Here is a 26,883-nt window from a genome sequence, read left to right as displayed (position 1 = left end):
TTTATTTTAATATTAAACTATAAGAATGTTTATCCATATCAAATATGTATTACATTAGCTATATTCTTCTAATAGAAGAAACTTCATTAAGCTACTAGCAATCAATAAATAGATATGCTTGAGTATTGACAGTTAACTTACATCTGTTATTATCTATGGTTCTATAGACTCTATGACGACCACATTTAAATAGAACGAAACGTCCAGTGAAAATTTTGCCTAATTAATAAACTCACGTTTACCTATATTAAATTTTAAATCTTAATTAAACTTATTAACTATATTAAATTTAGTTAATTTTAAATACAAACTCTATAAAATAAATTAATTCACACCTATTTATTACATCTTCGGACAATGTCATCGCAGTGTTACAAGTAACAAATTACCTTATTACACAGAGCAACACTGGTTACAATAAGCAAATTAACAATTCAAAATGATCGTTAATCATTATTAATTAGCGGCTAAACATACCACGTTTATTTAAACTTATGATAGTTATGTGTTAATGTCATTTGAGTTTGGGTAATTAATTCCTTTTAAAGATAAACCGCCGTAAATGTTAAACTTCACTTTTAGAGTTTTGGAGATCTACGTAGAGATTCCACCGTTTTTGAAGTCGGTAAAAGGTATTCACACGGAAGCTAGTGCCATTTGATTGATAGCTATAAAAACATGTTATTATGTCACTGGCAACACTGACGCGGACTGATTAATGTCGTGTGTGCCTTAATGTGCTCTCTTGTTTATGGCTTGTCTGTGGTCAGTGGACATTAGGAAATAGGAGAATAAGACGTTTTTATGATTTAATGTTTCTTGAAAGGTTAAACTTATTTGAGAAATATCTTACTAATAACAATGGACCTTAAATTGTATGAGCATATAATATGTACGTTTCCACTTAAAGTTCTGACTCATTTTAATTTAAGTTAAATTTTTAAACCGGTGTTGAATGTACGATAATTTTAAAAAAAAACAAATGTATATCTTACCAAAAGTTCAAATGTCTTCTACGAGACCCCCAATAAAGGTAAAAACCACAGCTTTTAGTCAATCAGGCGTCTTATTTAAGGAAACTATAGGTGAATGAGTTGGTCGGTCGCCATATCTCTTTTTTTAATGCCCGTCGGCGGCTTTGACTTGCCCCGAATACTATAACTTTCACAAGTTATGAGATAAACCGGCCTTTGACCACAGAAAATACCAAAGGACCGCTTTGTATATTGTGAGAATTATTCTTTTTAAGTTTTATTTTTCGAATATTTTCCATGAAGGTTTTATTCCTATATTTTTTATTTCGTCCCAATTGTTATAGTTACTGGTCACTTATAATTTCGAAAAGATTCAAAGAGCGTTGACATTAACTATTTTTTTAAATTTCGAATTTCCAGTTTTAAAGGTACCTACGTGCCAAAACAACGTTTTGCGCAATATCGGTACATCATAGTAAAATCGCGGTCAACACGCGAATGACATTTACATCAACACACGTCCAATAAAACCGCATAAAACCGTGAAATATGTTACCCAAAAACCTTGTAAAAGCCGTTTGGACACGATTATTTCGATGTCATCGCTCGTGAAATGTTTCTGATCGCCATTTTAGCGGTAACCGTCATCGACACAACACTTTATCTAAAAGCGTGTGTGTTATGATAATAAATTTGTAATTTTAATCGACATTAAAACAACGGGATGTCGAATGAACAGTAAAATAGACATTTTACGTATCGACAGCTCTCGTAAAATCGTCCAATGTATTGTGAGTGCCGGATTTGCATCAAAATGTGACGTTTACGCGCGAATTGTATGCTTGACACGAATTGGGCTTAATTCGCTTGAAATATTCATGATATTAAAGCACTGTCGAATTTAACTTCTATATTCTTTTTAAGCCTGTTAGACTTTAAACTATATGGAAAAGACTAAGGGAAAGAAGAGGGTGACCTAAAAAAAGGTGGATAGAAGATATTAATTAGCGTTAGCAATAAGTGAATGGGGAAAGAAAACCATGGATATTTGGAAAACGATGTAGGAGAGCTTTTACCCATGAAAGGGTTCCGATCCGTACCTACTAAAAGAAGTTAGGGTATTAAAAATGTAAATAACAAATCTAAAAAACGAAACTATATATTCTACATTTGTAAAGTTTAAAAATAAACGCGCTTATTATTATACACCTACGATGAAAAAAAAATCTAATAAAAAACGTGAAAAGTTTTACGTCTTCAATGTATAAAGTATAAATAGCTTTTTCTCTGTCTGTAATGTTTTCATTTAGTTTTTTGTATTAATTGTTTTTTTTTTCTCTTTAGTTAAGGAATTTAATTGTAGTGCGTTGTAGCCCTTTAGGCATAGGTTAAATTCCTTAGAGGTCTTTTGGTGTTTTCTTCTACTCTCAGTTTATTTATAATATATTAAGCAATAATAAAAATCATCATCAATTTCCAATAATTACAAATGTAGAATGTATAGCTTAGATTTTTTTTCTTGTCATCCTAATATCCTAGCTTCCTTCTGTACCTTTGATCGGAAGCCCTTCAAGGGTAAAGGGGTCAAGCTTTTTCCAAATATCCATAGCTTTCTTTCTCTCTCCTGCGCTTCTATTTAGTAATTGGCCGATATATTATTGAAACTAAAAAATCGCGTAAACAATGATTTATGATTTATACGAAGACAGAAGCACCTTGCATTGCGGTGCCACAAAGGCATGAAAGTAATAAATTATTAATTATGATGAAAAGCGAAATACAAAAATCGTGTTTGCAAAAAAGTGCGGCGCCTAGCTTTTGTCTACGGCGTCCCGTGTAGCGTCGGACAAAGGTACAGCGAGCGGCGACCGGGACAAAGGGCTCCCCGCGTCGAGAGAAAAAAATGACATCATTTATTTTATTGCCGTGGGTGAGAATGTGCTACATTAATATCGTAGGCCTTAATGTTGGATCGCCCTAGGCACACCATCCGTCTGCGTCGATGTTCCTTGTAAATTTCATCTGGTGTTCGGATTATTGAGTTGGTTTGTACACGTGGTTTCAGCGTGCGACTCTCATCCCTGATTCCTGGTGCACCGATAGACTTTCTTTCTAAGTGCGCATTTAGCATTCGCTCGAACCGATATGTCTTAGACCCAAAAAGTCGACGGCGTGTGTCAGGCACTGGAGGCTGATAACCTACTTGCCAATTAGATTGAAAAATGATCATGAAATGGATTCAGGAATCAGAGGACCTAAAGAGGTAGCGCCACAATTTTTTTTTGAAAACTGAAAAATGTATACAATTAATAGGCTAGAACATGTTTTTTTATAGAACAGGGGGCAAGGCAGGCCCACCTGATGATAAATGATACTGTCCATAGACACTCTCTAGTGGGCGCTCAAATGCCGGCGTTAAGATTTGGTACGCTCTTTTCTTGATAGATCCTAAGTCGAATTGGTTTAGAAATATTTCAGTGGTAGTATGAACTCGAAAGGATAAAGTACAAAAATACGATACGATATGAAAATTGCTTATGGTTTGAATTGTCAGCAGAGCACCGCCAAACAACCCGTGCCGGAATATAGCCCCAATTAAAAAACATCACGTGTTAATAGCAAGTAAAAATAATTAACTCTTCCTTTTAAGACAAATTTGCAAATGTGTGGCAGGGTTTAGAAATACCTACTTCAGTGGTAGTATGTACTCGATAGGATAAAGTAAATAAATACGATATGAAAATCGGCAGCGGTTTGAATTATCAGCAGAGCAACTCCAAACAACCCGTGCTGGAAAATACCCCAATTAATAAACATCACGTGTTAATAGCAAGTAAAAATAATTAACTTCTATTCTTCCTTTTAAGACAAATTTACACGCCGTTGTGTGGCAAAATATGCGAACTTTAGATTGTACTACCATAGCATTTTTGTACCATATTCTTGAAAATATATTATTATTTCTATTAAATTTCCTATGCGTATTGCGTTTTCTATTATGTAAGTTCGTCCATTGCACTATGCTTTTCTATATTATTTTTTGCTTATATTGTGTGTGTACCTACTCATAAATTTCTATTTTCATTTGTTAATAGTATTATACCCTTTTTTTAATATTTATCAAAAATATTCTATATTTATCATGGTCAAATGGTATCCCATACAGGTATATTTGCTCCAGGCTGTAACGGGTGCTTAAAACAGTCTCCGAAAACATCTAAATTTTCTAAGCGTACTCAAAAGCGACATTGAATGTTCTGTTACATATAAATTATGTTGTAAATAGCATATGCCTATTACTCTTTTTATAATTGTTAAGATACGCCATGACATTAATGGAAATAAATATATACTTAAGGGTCCCCAAATCTAAAAAACCTTAGCACATACAACGAACGAATAGATTTATATTGTCAGTCAACAACGCAACCACGTACTGTATGGTCATTATGTCATATTTATTATATATCGTTTCAAAATCATATTGTCTATTGTTTGCTTGACCTTATTTCTTAGCAATAAAGTATTTATCAACCTGTTAAACACACCGTCGATTACATGACACGTCTGTGATGAGAATACATAATTATACGTGTACATAATTACGTAAAATGTCGGTAGCAATATAAGTCTGCAAACGCGTGCATCCATCATGCTCACATATTTACAATGATTTATTATGCCTATAGTGAATTAATTGTCTATGGAATAGCTTCTACTTGGCTTTTTGCTATAATATACATTCGCGGACTACTGGTCACCATGTACTGGAGGGAATAACCCTGACAATCATACCATCCAGTGGATAAAAGAACACAGTGGATCTCTTGGCAATGCCGACGAGCTGATAGAGAGGATCAGGAATGCCTTGCCCTTCTCGCAAGACTATCTAAAGTTAGTAATTCTTTTTTGGGAAAAGCGATACTTTTCTTGAATAAAATCCCAGAGGCTCTTTTATCTCTGCCTTTTAATCAATTTAAGAAATATAAAGAAAAGCTGAGTAAAAAGGCTTACTGTAAAGTTAACGATTATCTAGTTGAAATGGCCTGGGAATGTGCTAGACAGGCTACTTCTAATTAATATGCGAAATTTGTTTTAAAATAAGTGTTGTTTGATGATTTGCTATTTTAAAACAGTAGTTAGAGAGTTTTTTACGCCGGCTTTTTCTCTCGGCCTACACCCTCTGTCTTCTTGTGCACACACGTTTTATTGATTATGAAAGAAGTATTATCTTCTTCATATACAATTTTTATATATATAATTCTTCTGTGAGTGTGTATGTCACTGAACTTCTCTCAAACGACTGGACCGATTTTGATGAAATTTTTTGTGTGTGTTCAAGGGGATCTGGGAATGGTTTAGATTCACAAAACAGCCCGGCAGGTGGCGCTGCAGTCGGTACTTTCATACTTTAATATCCTAATAGCTTGAAATATCATGCAGGACAACGTCTGTGGGGTCCACTAGTAAAGTATAAAGCAAAAAGCGGGAGATTTTAGTTGGAAACGGAACATGTAGTAATTGTAAGGAATCGATATTATTTGTTTTAAGAAAAAGTTCGTTGACCAATTTTAAAGATTCTATTTCGCAGGCACGTTCACGCTTCACGCCGCTAGTGACGTGACTATATCGATGTCGATGGACCGTTTTATCGAGCTTTATTGAATTTTGTGGTTTTTAAGTGTTGGTTTATGGTTTGACCTGTTTTAGTCACGTCGCTCTGGGGTGATTGTTTTTGCACGGTCAATGTTTTCTTATAGCGGTTTATTTTTCTTCATACAGATAAAATATTTATCTGCAATTTAAATATGTACCAACATACTAATACTGAAAACATACGAATCAATTTGATAACTCATTGTTTTGAAGTAAGTAAGCAAATTCAAACAGATTTTTTCAATATTTGTGATTTAATGGCGTGTTACCTGGAGGTCCTGACTTCGAATCTCGGGGAAGGAATTTCAGTTGTTTATACAACTTATGTCCTAAATTAATTCTTACTGAAAAGTAAGAACTAATTAGTGATTTGATACAATTACATTCTGAGGGAATATTTTTTTTAATGGAACATTGGGCAAACGGGCAGGAGGCTCATCTGATGTTAAGTGATTCCTCCGCCCATGGAGTATCCAATACCAGAGGGCTCGCGAGTGCGTTGCCGGCCTTTAAAACTTAGTAACAATTTGTTAGGTATTGTAGTTGAGGTCTCTCAAAAAATATTTAGGTAAGTACAACTACCGTAAACTATAATTAATTATGTAATTACGTAAATTATAGTAAATTCGCATCACTATGGTCAGTTGTCACGGTCGGCGTGCGAGGCCACCGGTCGTGTCAACACCTACTCAAGCTGAACGCTTCCTACTCGTCCCTTCCGTAAGGGCTGCTAAATAGCTGCTATTAATAAATAGCTGCTATTGCTAAATCGCTGCTATAACTAGTATTGACATTAAAGAAAGAAAAAACTTTATTGTAATATATCAAAAAATGGATGTTTAGTTAAAAAGAACGTGCGCTAGCCCCTACTAGATTTCCCTTTGTCAGGCAGCTAGTCTTTTCCTTTTGACATGTTAACAGTACTTGACAATAATTTCTACATAACACTTACATTTTACAATTAAACAATAGTTTAATTGTAAAATGTATGTAAAAAGGAATTTCGTTTCAGCATAGGGCAGTTTTATTGTTAAATGTTAATCTCTGTTATAAAATTTTTTTGTATCTTTACATTTTTCTAGTAGCTCTTTTGCCTGGTTTTTTGGTAATAAGACATGCTTCATGCGTACCCTTTGACCGAAGCAGTAAGTGTTAATTGTGGACGTAGTGAAATAAGCAAAGTCCGATCGTATGACTGCGTTGAGAGTTTACTTAACTGCTATATAATTAGATATACAGGTCATAAACATACAGATGACATTTGAGGATGGTTAGCTGTTATTTATAACAGCTATTTATGTTACAAATAACAGTTTAATTATTATATCAACTCTTAACAGTTAACACGGATCTATTGGATGTTATATACTTGTAAATTAATTAAATGAGAAATATTACTCGGATTTTTATATAAAACATTATGTATTCAATCAATGCATAACCAATGTAAATTTTCACCGAATAATTGTTACAATATTTCTGATGCTGAGAAATTGCTACTTGTTCTATTTCTCATGTTTTAGTTGTAAAAACAATTGAATTTTGCATAAACAATTTTATCGAAACCATACTATGATAACACTATCTTAAGCCATAAAACGTAAATAAAACTAGTAGTTCGAAATTCAAACAAACGTCAGCCATATTGAAAAGCGTGACCAATGGCTGTGTAGAACTTTATCAGTGTGTGATAAGAATTCGATTTTTGAATACTGTATGCTGATTGGCGGGAGAGTTCTTATCAGACTTTAAAATAAAACCTTGTTAATGTTTGAAATGGAACGTGAATTATTGTTTGTTTTATATGAACTTCGTTCTTAGATAAGACTCGGAGATAACGTCACCATTACTATGCAAATACATAGTAAATGTTTTTTGTATGTACGTCAATTTATTTGTTTATATCATGAGTTTGTCCTAATTTTGTGGTCCAAATAAAAGAAAAAGAGAGAAAAAATAAAACTATAGTCTGTTTTTTATTAGATCTTTATTAATTCAGTCTTTGGATCTAGGAGTATCTAGCTCAAATCCAAGCCGGAGATCGCGAATGTCATGTCTAATGAGTTATGGAATATGGCCAAATTGGTCTGGCCAACTTTGGATATACTCGAGACGTCCCATATAATTTGATGATGACATAAGATTTAAGTTATAATTGTCCCATCTGTCTTTTATTTTTGTTTTTTTTTGTGTTGCCAGTTTTATTAATATAACGAAATTTTAGAAAATATTTTGATACAATAATTTCGTTTAGCTAAGTACATATATATATTTTATTACGACAGTGTTAGATTCCTGTATGTTCGTACCTACTGAGGTATATATTTTTTGGTATTTGTATAAGTGTATATGTGAATTGTAATTTTACTTTTGCTACTACTTCTAATATTTCTTTGTCCTTACTAGGGTTGCCTGGAAGAGATCGCTTGTTAGTGATTGCCTCCATTGCTTCCTTTATATCTCATTTATAAATTATATCTCTGTCGTTTCGAAGCGTTTATTTCTTTAATAATTATGAGGAGAAGCGTTGCGGAGAAAATGAAATGAGTAGTGACGGTTAATTTAGTTTTATATGATGAGAGCGACTGCGTCTTTAAATATACTTTAAATAACTTTTGCTAAAGTATTACATCCATGTCCACTAGGTATAGATATAATAGCTAGTAGGTAACTAAATAAGTACTAGGACTATTGACGCCTTGTTGTAAAACTTCCATTCCATAGACAAATAAAAGCATAAATGCTCTTAAGTTGGTCAAAGACAAAAAAAAGAAATGTTCTTTATTTAAGCGTCATACTTCACTGAAACGGAAATAATCCCTATCACTTATTTATGTACTCTGTGGACCGGTACATGTGAAGCCTATATTGAGCTATCAAGGAACATCGAACTCACATAAACATTATACAGTTGAAGCAAATCCAGTAATAATTTACTTTTTACCTTTCGCTACGCCAATTGATTGCATATGGCGCATGGAGCGCGCAGTGTGGTCGCTCTTTCAGCGCCATCTTGTTCCTTTTTTGAATTTAATGATTCCATTTTCAAACATTTGTTTTTGATTTGCGCGAGTTTTATTTAAACTAGATTCTATATTTAAATTAAATGTTTACCGTTTGTTATTTACTGTATAAAAAATATTAATTTGAATACAATTTCTATTAAGTATTAAGATTATATATTTATTTTACGTTAAAAAAATACAAATGTTTAGCATTTAATTTTATCATTATCTGTTCAGCGGTTTAAGGTGTAGGAATCCTTCGGATCGTTAACAAATTTTAAATGATACTAGTTAAAATCGCATCTGGTGTATAACATAAGTTTACGGTTCAAACAAAAAGTTCCGAACAACTGTACAGTGTTTAAGAGTTAGGTATTGTGTTCCGCGCAGCGGGGGTTCGATTCCCCGCTGTTTCACTCTGATCCCAAATTACTAGTTCACCTCGCTCACCTTCACGAACGAAAACTAGCTATTAAATTGCATTGTAATATGCTTAATATCCAAAAAATTACTAATGTTGGTCAATATATGTATTAAAACAAAAATTTTAACTCTTTGGCTGTCGAAATAAAACATACCTACGATAAATCATCAGTCATAAATAATAAGTATAATAAATAAATTATGATTTTATTTTCATTGTCTTACTGAATTTTCGTTACTGTCAAGTCATCTACAATCACAGATAAAAATAATATTAGCAAAATACGCCACAATCCCTAAAGAAAGAGTTCCAAATTCAAATTTTATTTACATTAGAAATGGAAATCTACGGACGGCTTGAACAAATCAGCTCATTACAGAGGCGCAGGTAAAGGCCATAGAGAACAATGTCCTTATTAATCACCTCTGTGGGTGTTTAATGTCTATGGTCTGATGATTCTACGATAATCGTTGGTTTTTGTGAGAGCTTTTGAAATTTTGCCGGCTCTTGTAAGATCTGTGGTGAAATATATTGTCTATGCACAGATAGATATTATTTGCTTACTTATGCGATGATATATATCAAGTATATTATGTTACAGTTATAGTGAAGTTTTCTAAGACTTTTTGAAATCGGTCTAGTAGCTTTTAAGTTAATTCGTTATAAACATATAAAAATACAAATAATATAATAACTGCGTGATTATAACTTTTTAATTGTAACTTTGAGACGTCTTTTTCTATTATATAATTATAGAAAAGGACAACTATACCGTAGTAAGGTACAAGTCTTAATCATATGTAAATTAATGACACATTAATTTGTTACTTTATTTCCTAATCATAACACACTTTAAGATACTTGTTAAATTTAACCCACTTTTACATTGTAATAAACTCGTAAAATGACATGTTTAACTAAATCTACATTCTAACAATATAATAAAACTTTATCTTAGCAACATAGTATGGTAGACATATTAAAATGAAACGAGCTATTTTTTGGTCACGAATTCTACACAAAAAACTACTGCTTTTCAATACAAAGATTTTTGTATTGAAAAGCCTCCAAAGGCTGATTAGAAAAATTCTTTCGCCATTAGAATCCCACATTATCCCTTATGAACATAGGCTATAGAATATTTTCAAAAATATTAGTGATGCGAATGAATATTTCGATAAGGTAACCTTTATTAGGTTACCTTATCGAAATATTCAAAAACCCTTATTTGCGGCAACTATTGACAATAGAACAAAGTGATGTACCACAGTTTATAGAAGACATCAATATTTTCGTATGGATTTACTCAGGAATAAAAGAGTTAATACGGCTGGAACCGCAGTGCAGAGGATATTTTAGTTAAAATATTTGTTGAAAATAAGAGTTTGATGATTCCTTACCAACCTTCAGAGTCGAGGCTTAGCGATATTTCCGTCGAATTTAATTAGCAATACTTAGAGCTGGAGCTAACTCTGAATCTTATCCTAAGGGTCAAGTGATCAGTATCTTTCTGGAAAGTTCTAAATTTTTCAAAAAGAATGACGTAATACATTGGCCCATTTGTTTCTAACTGATGTAATTTTTACGTACTTTTAGTTCTAGCCTAAAACTCTAAATACCAAAAACAAAGTAATAACTAAAAAGTAGGTAGGTACTGTTTATTTCCAGAATCATAGTTTTTTTAATTATTTTTTTGATACTCACACAATATGTGAATGTTTTGATTTAACACCAAAAAGGAAACGAAACAACAACATCTTCTGTCCTTTTCATACATAAAATGATGTCCAGGAATAACTAAAGAGAATATGCGAATAAAAGATAGATAAGCGTGAAACCCCGTTTCGAATAATTTAAAGGGAGAATCATAGACTATTTCCTAAGGTTATTTGTAAATAAATAATATTTTAAAACCTCCATAACAGGTCAATGCCTTATGATTTTATTTTATGTGCAACTATCTTTTAGTAGATACATGTGAACAAGAAAATATAAGAGATGAAAAAACTCCCTGGTCAAGGGAGATCACAAAAAAAAACCAGGTCAATGCCCTTAAGTGACGATCCGGTAAAAACGCGCGGTGTCTCCCCAGGACGTCTTTACACGTAAACTGGTGTTAAATGCTATATTTCATAACCACGAACATTCGTTGCGCCTCGGGTTTTTATAGAAATCATAAAATCTCCACTTTACTAAGGTAATACGAAACGAGCGAAATTTTTGACATTTCTGCCTGTCCCATCTTCGCACGGTTTGACATTTATTCATTATTAGATATAGTTGCCACTTATATACCTCAAAAGACTTAATTGAAACCCGCACCAAGACTCGTGGTTTGATGCTGTATTAAAGAAGTATTTTAAAATATTGTTTGAAAACCGTTCATAAACTTATTATATAATTATTTAAATGTTTACGAGTATAAATATATAATATATAACAGTGTATATAGCCGTTATTCGAAGATAGTATGAGTCAACCGATAATCAGTGTTGCTAGTGACAGCAACTGAAAGCTGAGTTGAGCCCATTTTTGATTAAAGTAATTGTGTTTGTATAAAGGTGGGAACTGACCAACGTTACGAGGTGTAATGTAACATGTAATGTAATGTTACACAGCGAGCATTCGTGCAGTCAGTACGTCGTGTTACGGGGAAACCAGCGAGCAACGAGCCGCTCGTTGCTCGCTTTGAGTGCTCCACCCGGCTGTCGGTTTTTTGGCGAATCCTTTGACTGTTACGCGGTTCAGTTAGTACGCGTTGCACGTCGCGAGTGATCATGATTATGATTTTCTATAAATTGTGCCGTTTTTAAGTACTTTTCGTCCAATTAAATTCAACAGTTCTTCAAAATGGAGACCTGCGTACAAAGTTTTTATACTGTCCAGTAATCATTTGGTTTTTAATATTGCAATCAATAACAAACCACCTCATACGACTGTGTTTTTAAATAAGTTTTATGTCCAGTAAAATTTTTTCTTCTCCTTAATTTGGATGAAACAATAATTAAATAGAATGAAAGATATCAACATTATCACTATGACATCTCGTGAACACTGGCGGCGAAAGTGGAGCACAGAGTTTTGACGAGCATGTTACGCCGATTTTAGAACACAGCGTAACATGCTCGATGCGTAACACGCTCGATGCGAATGCTACATTACACCTCGTAACTTTGGTCAGTTCCCACCTTTACTTATATACTATATATTATATTTTCATTATTTCTGTCAATTAAAAACTATGTAGGATGGTAAACAAATAGATATATCAAATCGTAACCTTACTCCTAAACGAAGAAAAACCATTCATTAAATAGTTAAATTGTGTTTTAATCGCGTGTGAAATACGCCATCTTGTTTACAATCCTTTAGCCATAGATTATGATATAGATTATATTTGATTCGAATCGATTTGAAAGGAGGATATTATGTAAACCTTGACTGTTTAGTAAAAAACAAAACGTAGTCAAATATTCCTTTATATTGAATAATAATTGTTGGCTATCTGAGATTCTGACGTATTGAACAAATGTTTAGAATAGGTAGGTAATAATAGTTAATTTTGTGACCAGTTCATATGGATAACTAAAATAAATCATTGGCGCTACAATCTCTTTAGGTCTTGGCCTCAGATTTCTGAATCTGTTTCATGATCATTTTTAAACCTAATAGGCAAGTACTTGATCAGCCTCCAGTGCCGCAGTTAATAATAAATGTTAACTATGGTAAAATAAGAAACTATTAGTATTCTTATTAAGATTGTACTGCGTACGCGCAGCCTTAAGAGTGACATGTCAATAAGCAATTTCTATGCATGTGGAAGACCTTGTTTTTATGTAAACTGTATTTACCATGACCTACAAAGTATGCAAAAATGTCACTGTCAAGCTTTAAAAGCATAAGAGGCGAAACTAAACGTAATGGTCCTAACACACGAGACACTCGTTAGAGATTAGGTGCGCGCACGCCACGCGCATAACGCGCCGTGAACGCACAACGCTCTGCGCGTGATTCTGTAATTTAGGAATTCGTTTTATAGCTTTTTGAATTGGCAAGGATCTGTGGATAGTGAAAGATTATTAACGTTTTCTTATATAGGTGTTAACATTACATAATAAACTAGTGGACCCGACAGACGTTGTCCTGCATGATATTTCAAGCAATTAGTAAAGCAAAGTATGAAAGTACCGACTGCAGCGCCATCTGCCGGGCTGATTTGTGAATCTAAACCATTCCCAGATCCCCTTGAACACACAAAAAATTGCATCAAAATCGGTCCAGTCGTTTGAGAGAAGTTCAGTGACATACACACTCACAGAAGAATTATATATATAAAGATCAGTGGCGCTACTGATTGCATCCGTTTCTTTGATTTTATTTCATAGACAAGTTGATGATCAGCCGTCTGACATATGTCATCTACTTGGATTTGACACATGCAGGTTTTTATCACGATGTTTTATGCGCATACAGACAAAAAGTCCCCGGCCCCTGAGGTCATCGAATGACCTCAGGCTATGACCTCAGGGATGAGAGTCGCACGCTGAAGTTACTAAGCCAATATTACTTTTACATACATAAATACTATTTTTTTCGTAGCAAAAGGAAATATAAGTAGTACTTCACATCTTGAATGTCGTAATTTTGATTGAAGATATTTTAAACTGGGATTCAATTTGACAATTGAAAAGAAATTCGCTGTCTTTTTCTAATATATACGTAAATAAGATTAGGCTTATCAATTAATAATGGTTCCAAGACCTTATTTATTTATTTCTTAAGTAAAGAAAAATGCGGTTTGTAAGCAGACATCTTGTCATAGACAAAACACCCACATAAAAAACGTCCCGCCCTTGTAATACAATGTACGAACATAATGTTATTACAGAAAAACATGGTTTCATAAACCTGCGGTTTCTATATTACATATTACGAGCAAACATTTACCAACCACAGTCTCACGCAGACTCGTAAATTAAAAAAAAAATGTTTTGCAATACCGACAAAGTGATATGTTTTCACATTTTTAGGGTTGCCAACATAATCATGCAAAAGTATTAATCACTGAACATACATCAATGACGTGTTTCGTATGCAGTTTTTAGCAGTGTTGGCCTAGTGGATTAGGCGTGCGACTCTCATCCCTGATGTCGCAAGTTCGATCCCCGGCTCTGCACCAATGGACTTTGTCTATATGTGCATTTAACGTTGACTCGAACGGTGATGGAAATCATCGTGAGGAAACCGGTTTACCTTAGAACCAAAAAATCGACGGCGGGTGTCAGTCACAGGAGGCTGATCACCTATCAGTATCTATATTGACAAATGATCATGAAACAGTTACAGATATCTGAGGCCCAGACCTAAAAAGCTAGGTCAGAGGCCGTAGTGCCCAGTTGTGATACCTGCTCGAACCATGTTGGGCTGAATCCTTGGTATCTTTTTCTCTTCTTCCGTCTTCCCGTCCATGCTATTAAATTATAAAAGCCCGGAAAAAGAGCTTTGTGAAGAGAGTGTTTTTGGACAACCTTTATAACTAAGTTTCCCAGCGGTTTCATTTAATTTAAAAATAGCTTTTGCACCGTAATAGGTTATTACATAGTTAACAATGTAAATGAGCTTATTTTCAATTTTACTTTAAATATATAATGTGTAAAAGTTACGTGATTACTTAAGTCCAATGTAGTGTCGACAACTAGTATCTGATTTGTGTAAACCACATGTATTGCGAACTTTGTACTATATGTATAGTCCTATTTACTAAAAGGTTTGCGGTTTGACATAATAATAATAAGAAAAAGGAGTTATACTAAATACGGCAAGAATAAAGTGTACATTTCTATTAGATACCATAAAAAAAACTGTGTTCACTTGGCTTAGGCCCGTCTTCATCAGTGTACCAGGATACCTGAAGATTGAAGTAATAAAGCCTCTTCCAGGTTAAGGAAATGTAAGGAATGTTTAAAGAACTTTATTTCTCATTACAAAAAAAAATTTATTTACATGAGAAACTTAATATTAGGTATACGAACGAGATACACGTCGCCGTCAGCTAGGCTCATTCTGATATGTATCTTTAATGCCTTTTTGAATTGGTTAAACACGCTAATATTACGAATTTTAGACGGTAATCAATTAAATAATTGCAAACCCTCATACTTAAAAGACTTCTTCAAATAAATTGTACACGGCTTTGGCAAGATAAGCAAAAAGTGTAAAAGTAAATTTCTAATAAAACAAACAGTGTATCTGGATGATGTATCGATCCTGAGCTATTGAAACAGTTACCAGACAATAATAATAATAAAGCAATTTTAATTACAGATTACCTATTGACATACATTACTATATACCTGCGTACGCGCATATACATAGTTTTAATAACGATAAGTGTTTAGTTTAAACTAACGATTTTTCTTTGTTGCAGGTGTGGTTTCAAAATAAGCGTTCAAAAGAACGACGCCTAAAGCAGTTGACTTCAATGGGTCGGGGCCCATTTTTCGGGTCGTCTCGCAAGATGCGCGGCTTCCCCATGAACCTCTCACCGGGAGGGCTGGAGGAGGGGCCTCCGGGGTTCCCATACTTCGCGACAGCAGATGGCAAGTTCGAGTTTGGCTATGGCCCGCCGTTCCACCATGATGCACCGTTCTTCCATCCACCGCCGTCTATGCCATTTAACCAGCCAGGTATGTAGACTTCTGCATAGATTTTAGTCGTAATTTGTATGAAATCTGACCTATGATTTAAGACTTTTCCCTTTCTATTTAGTTCTTAAAGGTAATTTATGTACAAACTTCTCTGATACAAAAACTTAATATTAATACATTGTATTAAGTAGGGTTGTTATCAGTAAAGAGATAAGATATGACGCAAAGACACCGTTACATATTAGGTACTTGTTTTTCAAAACTATTCAAGGAGTCTAACAAGAGTAGGTCGTTTTGCAGGTGGAATGGAGTCACTCCAGGGGGGCGAGTTTCCTGAGCAATTTCCCCCTCCGGACCACCTAGTGCTGCCGCGGCCGTCATCTCCCGAGTTCACTTTTGGGGACGCCCCACCACCTCTCCACCCCGAGGGTCTCGTCTGGTAGCTGAAGCCGGAGCCGCGTGACTACCACGATTGATGCGGCTCGATTGGCTTTACCGTGGACTAAGTGACGCTAAATATTCGGCTCAGTGACATTTGACAAGTGACATTCGGCTAAGTGACGTTTGGCTAAGTGACAGTTTGAGGCATAACCTCTTTAGTTTAATGGATGCAATAGTAGCATATAACATATTGACATATTTGTGTTTTTAAGAGGATTTTTGTAAGTTATTATTTTGGTTTTTTTGAAAGGTTAAATAGAGATCAATCATTTTAATTCGATTAGCATCTATAGGATATTTTTGCTTACGAATTCCAGCTGTAAATAATGATTGTCTATTATGAGTAATGTGACTAAATTGTGAATATTGTACAGAAATTTTATATAAAAATAAAGATAATTTATTTAATAGATCTACAATTTTGGTTCCTATTTTAAGATTTCGTGTATTTATTTTTTTAATATTAGGAACTTGTAGTAAGATTAGTTGTAATGTACATTCAATTAAGATTTATTTCAAATTTAATTGTAAAAATGTAAGATATTTATTATGTAAGTACATTGTAAAAGTAGCTTTTCTTTGCAATTCCATAGGGAACATTAAATATAGTTAGCGACCTTTTTATGTATTAAATTATCATAATTTATTCATTCTTTCTTTAACATCTGGCTTATTGTTTTATTTGTTTAAAAACAACGGATAACGCATTTAATTCTCACAATTATTTATTTTCAATTGAAAATTTTGGTGTTAATTCAACATGATTGTTGCATGATTACAAGTTTTTAATTAAAAATATAAAATTGTGATTGATGTATTACTGTAAATAAACACGATATTGCGGTTATATTATCGTATAATATATTAAAACAAAAACATTTAAATGTAGATATACACCAGTCTTATAAGCATAGACGTGTGTAGGCTGAATGTTGGGCTGTGCCCCATTATGGTCCACCCTAGGATGTCATGTAACTGATTCTAGGCTTCTAGGCTTGACCCCTACAATCCCCTATGAACCCTAGACACGCCAATGCTTATAGGACCAGAGCTTAATGCCATATAAGGGGTATTTTACTACATAAAAAGGTCGCGTTTAAAACAGGACGATATAGATGTATGTATGTTTGTACTTTAATATAGATAAGTGTTAATACAAGTACTTACTGTCTGTATTTAGTAAATTAATAAATATAATGGAATTGTCTGTAAGAATAAAATCTATTCGATTAATTTTTGATATTCTTTCATTTCACAATATCCAATTATTAATATACACTGTACATCAAAGAAGCTTAGATTTCATCTAATCTTTATTTATTTATAAGTAATCTTACAGGCACACATATACATATTATAAAAAAGAAAACACATAAACAAAAGCCAAAACAGATTACATTGTTAAACAAAATATAAGAAACAGAACACATAAGTTAATTAAGTACATGGATAGAACTGGAACATGGAGAAAACTGAAAAAAAAAAGATGAAACAAACTAAAATTTAAAATTTTTAAGAAAAAAGAAATTGTTACTGCTAAATAAAGTCAAATTCTTCCCGCTTCTTAAAATATTTCCTCACACAATTGGTAAGGTGGAAAATGGCAACATCTTCATAAATTGTATTACAGCTAAAACCCGATACATTGGCGAAAAAATTTAACACATGGAACCATTGCAATATATTGTCGCATACGGGGGAAGAGTTCTTACAGGAATTAATTTCAGAAAAAAGGGTTTATATATCCAGGTAATATAAACAGAAACACTCTAGGCATTCTTTTACATATGGTCCTGTACCCTGTACTAGATAACACCGTTTCAACGGCGTGTGTCAACGGTGTTGCAAATGTGCCGTGCGTTCGATTCACACTCGTACCGTGAAGGAAAAAAATCTAAAGGAAACTGGCTTACCTTAGACAAAAAGATATCATATAACAGATACAGTAATCAGAGTCCAAGACCTGAAGGTAGCGCCATTGTTTTTGTTTTTTTTTTATATATTATAATAATACTTGAATTTATTTAAGCAGACAATCATTTGTTATTATTAGTTCATATGTTATTATTAGTTATAATATTGTTCGAAATATTATAATATAGCTTTCATATATTTAAACACAAAAATTAAAAATTAATTAAAATTACACACACAGTTTTTTTACCATGTAGGCATATTCACTAACGATTCATAACTTTATATGTTCACTAACAATCCTTAACAACATCTTCTCCATCTGTCCTATGCTGACTATGTTTTCTTCCTTCTTTCTTTTTATCAAACTATAAAGCAACGAGAACCTTTAAGGAAAACTTTAATTTGATATGGTGCAAAACTAATTAAGATATATAATAAACTAGCAGACCGGCCAAGCGTTGCTGTGGCTAAGGTTTTAGTTATATTAAATAGTAGTAATCTATTCAAGGGAAACGGTAGGAGAACACCAGTCATGGAGACCACCATGCTTTTTTGGTGGTAATGCCATTAAATTGTAGCTTATTTGAAACGTTGGTACTTTCAGCACAACACAACTTAGAATTGTGTCAAATAATAAACAAATAATTTGCAATAAAATTACATTGCGGGTATAAATTGAGATGTAAGCTATCCTATATTTTAAGTTGGATCAAACTACACACGGTGTGCAAATTTGATTGATATCGGTTCGGTAGTTTAGGAGTTCATAGCGGACAAACAACGTGACACGTAATTTATATATATTAAGATTAAACGTAAAGAAACAAATTTAGTTAAAATAGGACAGGGATACAGTACCTACCTGTAAGTTTTATACGTTTACGAACTCTGCAAACCCCAAAACCGAAACTAAACTTTGTATTATAGCAAAAACATGAAACCACCCTCGTGGTTACATCAAATGTGTGAGGGCAGACTAGCACATGCCAATTCACACGTTCAAATTAACTACGATCGTTTCTTATAATTGGAAATATACGCCTGTATGTGGTAAATAAATACCAGTTTTTGTTTGTTTGTTTTGACTACTTAGGTGACATTCAGAGCACAAATGACGCTATCACCTCATTCAGAAACAAAGACAAACTTGTTAGTCTGAGGCTGGTTCCAAATGGTTTCATGGTTATTCTTCTTTTAGTGCCTCTCCATTACTGGAGGTTGGCTGTCAGTCTCTTGCCTGTGTCTTGTTCTGTGCCAGATGCAGAAACTCTTCCGCAGTTGCAATACCCGTCTACTCCCTAACGTCGCGAAGCCATGATTTCTTCCTTGAAGAGCTGGAATACGCAGGTATTTTTTTGCTTAAAAGGGTAAAGGTAATATCGTTTGTATAGGAATAAACATATTATAATTTTTATACTAAAACAAAATAAAACTTAGCGAAGATGGACAAGAACAATGTTTCTGAATACCATTATCTAAACTTAAGCCCGGACTCCAATCGACTTACAAAAGTCTGTCTGAGATTCGGAACTACCTAAGCTACTGTATGTTTAATAAAGCATATAATTACATTTACGCCTATGGTCTTGAGAGAGAGATAGACGACCAGGACTACTGTAAATGTTAAAATTTTTAATTAAGAAAGATTTAGTAGAAATAAAGAGAGAAATAAACACAGGTGAATTTTTGCTTCTTTTTTTATTATTATTTGCTGACCCGACAGACGATGTCCTGTCTTAACTATGAATATTAAATTCTAATTGTTATAATTAATAACAATAAATCTACGATCTGTGGTAAACAATATTTGCAGCGCAGCGTCAATCGCTGACAGTTATTTCAGACAACTGACAGTTATTTAAAATTAATAATGTCGCTCTTAAACTTTCCGCTCATCTTTCTCTTTAGAACAACCTCCTGACAATTATTATAAACAACAAAAAATAATAAGCGCAATAGAGATAAATTTATAGATTATATATATATATTCAGCATAATAATTATATTAATATGTAATGTAATATTCCAACTACATGTCGTAAAAATAATAATATAGGCGCCCATTCAAAAAATATATGGCAATATAAAAAAAAATGTGAATAAAACTGACGCCACAAATTACGATACCTATTGTAATTATTAGCTTATAATTGTAACCATCATGGAAATATCGAACAAATCTTAGTTAATTGGCTAAAAATTGGGGAGACACCTGAGGAAATAATCGGAATATGTTTGTATGGAGGAGAGCATGAGAGCAAGAGATGGGTCGAATCTTGTGAATAAACTAAGAAATGGGCGTCAATATGCATGAAAGAAGATTTAATTTTCATATAGATTGTTACTTGTAGGCTTCAGCGACGATAAACTTGGAGAAACATGATTGGAAAAGCAGCATTGGAGATTATCTTGGTTTTTTTGGTTAAGCTGGGTGGTGGTGCAATTCAAATCCAAGGTAAAATAAGTATGGTAAAATATCCCGTTACAAAACGGATAGTCTTAATAAAATAATAGAATAAGAATAGACTTAGAAGATCTTCAAAACTTAGAATAGTCATGCGACCATGAAGCGCAAGGAGAGTATTTTAACTAAAAAAGCCTTAATAAAAAAATATTATTACTATGACATGTTTCAATTCCGTAAATTCTCTTTTATAGGTTACATTTCCAGTTTGCGAGAAGATTTTCAATCAATCAGCATTGGTCACGCTCCCTGAGTGACGTGACGTCATTAGTCCCGCGCCAGTAAAAATACGGTCGTCCATTGAAATCGTTTATAATATAGACTAGTTGTCTTTTAAATAGAGATAAAAGTTATGATCTTCTGGATAACAAAGTTGTATGATACAAAATACAGAGTAGGCCGCCTAAAATGTCAAAATTTATCAAATTTGCTCTGCCTTTTATTTCCATATAACGAGAAAAACGCGCATTCCATACGTTAATATTTGAATTCCGAACTTCAAAACTATTATGACACAGATTATAGGAAAAAAAACATAATTGCTCGACAGAAATAATAAATTTTCATTACTATACATGTTCAGTGTCATCACGAAATCTTTCTACCAAAAATTGTCTTTGATACCAAAGAGTTATTAATATTATTTGGCGCGTAAATGTTTGTACTCGATAACATAACATTATTACATTATTTTATTTAAATTTTTGAGATTAGATCTGGTTCTCATATAGGTATTAAAATAGTATAACTCACTCACAATACAGGTACTGATTGTGTTACAAAGAATTTGTTTGTATTAATTCTGTTTTAAGTGATTAAACTTTATCGTAATGTTTTTCAATCTTTTGTCAATTATTGTGAAAGTACTATAAATAGTAAATAAACACGAAAATTCCCTTCAAGTGCATTAATTAGAGCAATTGTTGTGTGTGGGGTGATCGCAACACCTCTGAACTAAGGAAACATTTATAGAGTTGATGCAACGAAGAAATAAAATATATTTATTATGACGTTTAGTAATTTTTGAATTTTTCAGTATGTGCCTGCGAAAGCGATATTATTTATGGAAATTCGACGCAGGGTCGTTAAATTATTTGTGTTATTAATTACAAAAGAATATATACCCTGTCTATAGTCATTCCATTAATAACGTTCAGTTAAATAGGGTTTTTTCTGACGTTCATAAGTGTACAATTACCTATATATGAACAAATGATTTTTGACTTTGTTTAATTACTACAAGATTTAAAATATAGTTAAACCCAAAAAGAAAAAAAACAAATATTTACAGCTAATGCATAATTCTATATTTAAAAAAAATAATTTGTAGCTCTATACAATTACCCAAGTCGCACGTGTTAAGTTTGACATTTGCGTGCACGCACCCTATTGGTCAATTTCGTGTGATCTTTGCCGAAACACGCGTGTTCGTGAAATTACATTATTTATCGTTCAGTTTGGAAAGGACACTTGACTCATCACAACAATTTATTTTACATTTGTAGAATCATTCTCATAACAAACAAGGCAGCAAGACAAATTAATATTGTAAAGAAGATTATGTAATCGGGGATTAATATACAATATTAATAATATAGCCTTTGTATTCCGAAACTCTGTGATCTGTGATCTTTATATATTTTCACTACAGTATATCTCGGAGTTCGGTGTGCCTCTTGGTAAAGGCCTCCTCTAACGCTTTCCACTGTTCTCTATCCTCTGGGACTCTTCTCCAGTTGTAGCCTGCTGTTAGTTTGAGTTCGTCCTCCCATCTTATGCGTTGTTGGCCTATTCTTCGTATCGGTATCTACCATTCCGTCAATATTTTGCTCCATTATTCATGGGAGCTCCGTAGCATATGGCCCGTCCATTTCTATTTCATTTGGTCTATCTTAGTCTGTCACACTTTTACTAACTCTTATATCTGTGTTTCTTTCCTTGTTTAATTTTCTTCGGAGATTAATATATCTACAGACAATTTAAGTTTGTCTTAATTATTATAATTTTTGCTTTGCTTGTGACTTAAACGATTGCCAATTTCCATCACTATTAAATAGAAAAATACAATAAATGTAGTTTGACTTGGCTTCAAATTAAACTAATCAAATTTTTTTTATATTTTCTAAAGTACTTTCGACGTATCTTAAAAAAATCACGTCAAAAAGCCTCCTCCTCCTTCTAGTGGTTAAGTCGATAAAAATCATGTCAAAAACAGCGGCAAGTAATTATTATAGACCAGTGCTGATAATTTTTGAAACCAAAAAAAATTACAGTAGGATGAAACCCATTAGAAAAGCAGGGGAATATGATTAAAATGAAAGGAAAAATAAATTACGGTCGATCTGAGGTCGGGAATGGGTAGGGGGGGGAGTTTTAAGGGTAAAAAACGGTTTATCTCGATTTCCGGCAAACCTAAAAGTCCTAGCGAAGAAAGTTAAATGGCAAAGTTGTAGGCAATAAAAAGATCTACAACTTTTGGATTTGCAGATTTTTCACATAACATAAAGAAGAAGGAGAAGGAAGAGAAGAAGAACAAGAGAAAGCAGAAGTTAATGATGATTTAGATTCAGACGGATACATTTTCTTATTTTTTGAAATTTACACCCCTTTCATCATTTTCAACATTTTCAACCCTTGTCAATATCTACAGTTATTCAATAGTTTCAAATTAAACAGAATCATATAAGATCAGTGGAATAGGCCTACCGGGGAAACCACATTAAAAAAAGCGCTAAGTACACTACCTCAAAGGTGGCGTAGAAACGTGTGCATATTATGACGATTACAACTCTTTCAACTTTTTGAATCGTTATATCTCAAAAACGGTGGCTCTTAGGAAAAAAAGTATTTAGACATTTTTTATAGATAATTATCTGATCTACTAACTAATTTTATGATAAAACTTACCATTTTGCTGAAAATCGCGAAAAACCCATTTTTGTGATCTTTGACCCGGAGTAAATTTTTTTGCACGTGCCGGATCGATGAGGACTTTTCACATTTCCTTTATAATAGTGTATTGAGCAATCCTACCAATATTCAGCCAAGTGCGAATTAGTGTAACCTTGGATGTCTAAATTGACCGGACTAAGAAGTTTAACATTGCACACATATGTAGAACTAACAAATTTCCTTATTTATCTTTTGTATGAAATGTCAACAAGCGCGCCAAAATTAATATAATATAGATGATACTAAAGTTTCTATTTTAAAAACCAAACAATAATAACTCTTGCAAGTAGTCAGCTGTCAAAAAACCTATATCCATCCGCCCCAAACGCCACAGACTAAATTATTGTTTTTTATCTGCCCTTCGAGAATGTTATAGCAGAAATTATTTGGTCTTTAGCCGCCAGAGGGCGTGGTAGGTTGTGATTAATATATTTCTATGAAAAAACATTAATGAGATCGCCGGCCACTGAGGCTTGTTTTTTAAAGCTAAGAACGTATAGTTAAAATATTGCGATAAAAGCCATGCCATGAACACTATAAACAATTATTATTCTATATCAGTTTGATTAATTGAAATTTAAAATGTGTTTATGCAATGCACAAAATATAATTCTTAGTACTCCAGTACTCTGTAAGACTCAATAGCGATAGTTTTTGTTCCGCGTGATTCCAAGATAGCGATTTTAGCGCTACGGATATTAAACTACTTATAAAGTGGGAACAAAAACGTCGTATCGTTATCGCTATAGGAAGTTACCGCTGTGCTTTATACAAATAATATCCCATTATACACTACGACAATTATGACGCATATTTATCAAAATATCATAAAATAATGCAATTTTTATCGTATAAACTAACATAATTATTAAATTTTACAATTATTTATTTTATATTTCTTATAATAAGTGCGTCCCAGGTACTTTAAAAAAACCTTATTACACACCTTAAAAAAAATAACTCGATCAATTCAAGTACAAAATTCGTATATATAAAAGTGTTTATACAAATTATTTTGAATATAGTTTATAAGAAATAAAATGACTTTTTTCAGAAAACAAGATAGCAGCCTTCTTTTTGCGGTGCTCATCCGCAGCCACGCCCACGTTTCCCAGGAATTTGCATTTAATCTCATTTGTCATTGTCTGCCCTCACAAAATATATTAACAACACGTCTAGGCTTCTAATCGCTTCAGGTTTTATGAGAAATAACAATATTTTAAAAGGAAGATTCTATAATATGACCTAAAACGATAGCTTCTTATAGCTAAAACCAATTCATAAATATATTATCCTATTGTACCGTTTTAACGCTTTAACCTTTTAGCTCTGGGCCTCAGATTTCTGTATACGTTTCGTGATAATTTGTTTTATCTAATAGGCAAGTAGGTGATCAGCCTTCTGTGCCTGACTGTCGACTTTTTGTGTCTAAATCTTCACGATTTCCTTCACCGTAGCGAGTGTTAAACTCAAACTCAAACTCAAAATATCTTTATTCAAGTGGATAACCAAGTACATTATTGAATTGTCAAGTTAAATTAATTGTAAATTTGCATTTACTACCAGTTCAGTTAAATGCGCACATGGACCGAAAGTCCAGGCTTACCTAACCTCAGAGTCGCACAATTTAAATTAAATAAATACATAAAATACTGCATATATATACAGTAGATTCTAGAAGGCCCCTCAGACACCTCAGTCGGTAGCTCATGTCTGAGGGTCGTGGTCAGCATGGAAACACCTGGAGCGGACAATGTGTGTTCACCGGTTTCTGTCCAGCTGTTACAGTATATAGTTTTGAGGACGATGAGTCTCACCTGATCGGTCCATGGTTTTTTTATATAGGAAATAAATAAATAAATAAATAAATAAATAGACAGTGGGCAAACGGGCAGACCTGATGTTCAGTGATACCGCTGGCCATAGACACTCATATTGCCAGAAGGCCGCAAGTACCGGCCTTTTAAAAATTGGTACACTCATTTCTTGAACAACCCTAAGTCGAATTGGTTCGGAAATACTTCAGTGGGCTGGTTTCCCATAGTGGTGGTGCGCCGCGCTGCATCCGAACAACTGTCGTGGTATCGCATGGCTAAACCAATTTTAAAATATTTTAGAAATAAAATATAGCATATGTTTCTCAGGGATCGCAGCTTTTAAATAATAATATAAAAAAAAAAGTGCCGCTACAACCTTTTTAGGTCTGGGTCTCAGATTTCTGTATCTGTTTCAGCTTCCTGTGCCTGACACACACCGACACGTCGACTTTTTGGGTCTAAGACATGTCGGTTACCTCACAATGTTTACCTTCACCGTTCGAGCGAATTTTAAATGCACACATAAAAAATCCATTGGTGCTCAACATCGAACCTACGACCTTAGGGATGAGAGTCGCACGCTGAAGCCACTAGACCTATGTTTAACTAATAAACATACAAATATATCTTAATTACGATAGTATAGATAGATATATATTTATGTCAAAATCTCTACCACAATCTTTTACTAATCTTATAAAGAGCAACAAACATTCAAAAATATAGCGTAATAAATTTAAAATGTATTTCACTAAGTTACAATACATAATTCAGAAAAAGAATTCGCTTTCATTTCCCGAGGCACTTTTCAATGTTTAGCCAAATTAAAAAGTAATTTTTCCCGAGAGGGCGTTAACATGGAATGCCCACAATGCCCATGGGCAGATAACCGGGTATTTATAAGGAAGCGGCGACCGCCCAACCCTCTAGCGATCGCTACCTTACCGAGTTAATTGCGTTTTCGTATTTAGAAACTTTTGTATGGGAAAAATGTTACTCTCCAAAAGTATTTTAATTAATATGAACCCCGCAATCCATTGAATCGTTATAATATATTTAGTAAAATTAAATCAGTATTGCTGCAACCTCTTTAGGTCTTGGCCTCAGTTTTCTGAATCTGTTTCATGATAATTTTTAAAATCTAATAGGCAAGTAGGTGATCAGTCACCAGTGCCTGACATACGCCGTCGACTTTTTGGTTCTAAGACATGTCGGTCACGATGTTTTCCTTCACCGTTCGAGCAAATGTTAAATGCATACATATAGAAAGAAAGTCCATTGGTGCACACGACCTCAGGTATGAGAGTAGCACACTGAAGCCACTAGGCCAACACTGCTCTAATAAATAATACATTTAGAATAATTAATTATTTTGCGTTAACTCCTTAAATAGCAGAACTCTAGAGAGAAAAGTTTGTAAATCTAAATTTCAAGATTTTTTTTAATTTAATTTTTTACGACATCATCTGTTGGGCCCGCTAGTTATATAAGCTTTAGGTATTAGTAACTATATGTTCATGTATTAACTCCCTGTGGCTATTTTTTTAGGAATGTAGTCTCGCTGTTGGCCTTTACAGCTCAGCTCG

At 33.5% G+C, this 26,883-nt stretch overlaps 1 protein-coding gene across 4 annotated transcripts in view; it reads left to right on the top strand.

Moving 5' to 3' along the window:
• Positions 1-17,380, top strand: part of LOC125054059 (LIM/homeobox protein Lhx1) — a 53,822-nt gene extending 36,442 nt beyond the window's left edge. For 3 of the 4 annotated variants that reach the window (XM_047655734.1, XM_047655732.1, XM_047655731.1), the window contains exons 6-7: positions 15,487-15,745; positions 15,995-17,380. In XM_047655734.1, coding sequence (XP_047511690.1) covers positions 15,487-15,745; positions 15,995-16,149 — 414 coding nt within the window. In that variant the 3' untranslated portion in view covers positions 16,150-17,380. The remainder of the gene's footprint in view (positions 1-15,486; positions 15,746-15,994) is intronic. The other variant, XM_047655733.1, reaches the window with a different exon arrangement.
• The last annotated feature ends 9,503 nt before the right edge of the window (positions 17,381-26,883 follow it).

The sequence above is a fragment of the Pieris napi genome, chromosome 11 (genome assembly GCF_905475465.1).
Source record: "Pieris napi chromosome 11, ilPieNapi1.2, whole genome shotgun sequence".
In the NCBI taxonomy this organism is placed as follows: domain Eukaryota; kingdom Metazoa; phylum Arthropoda; class Insecta; order Lepidoptera; family Pieridae; genus Pieris; species Pieris napi.
This window is presented reverse-complemented; position numbering and strand designations above follow the sequence as displayed.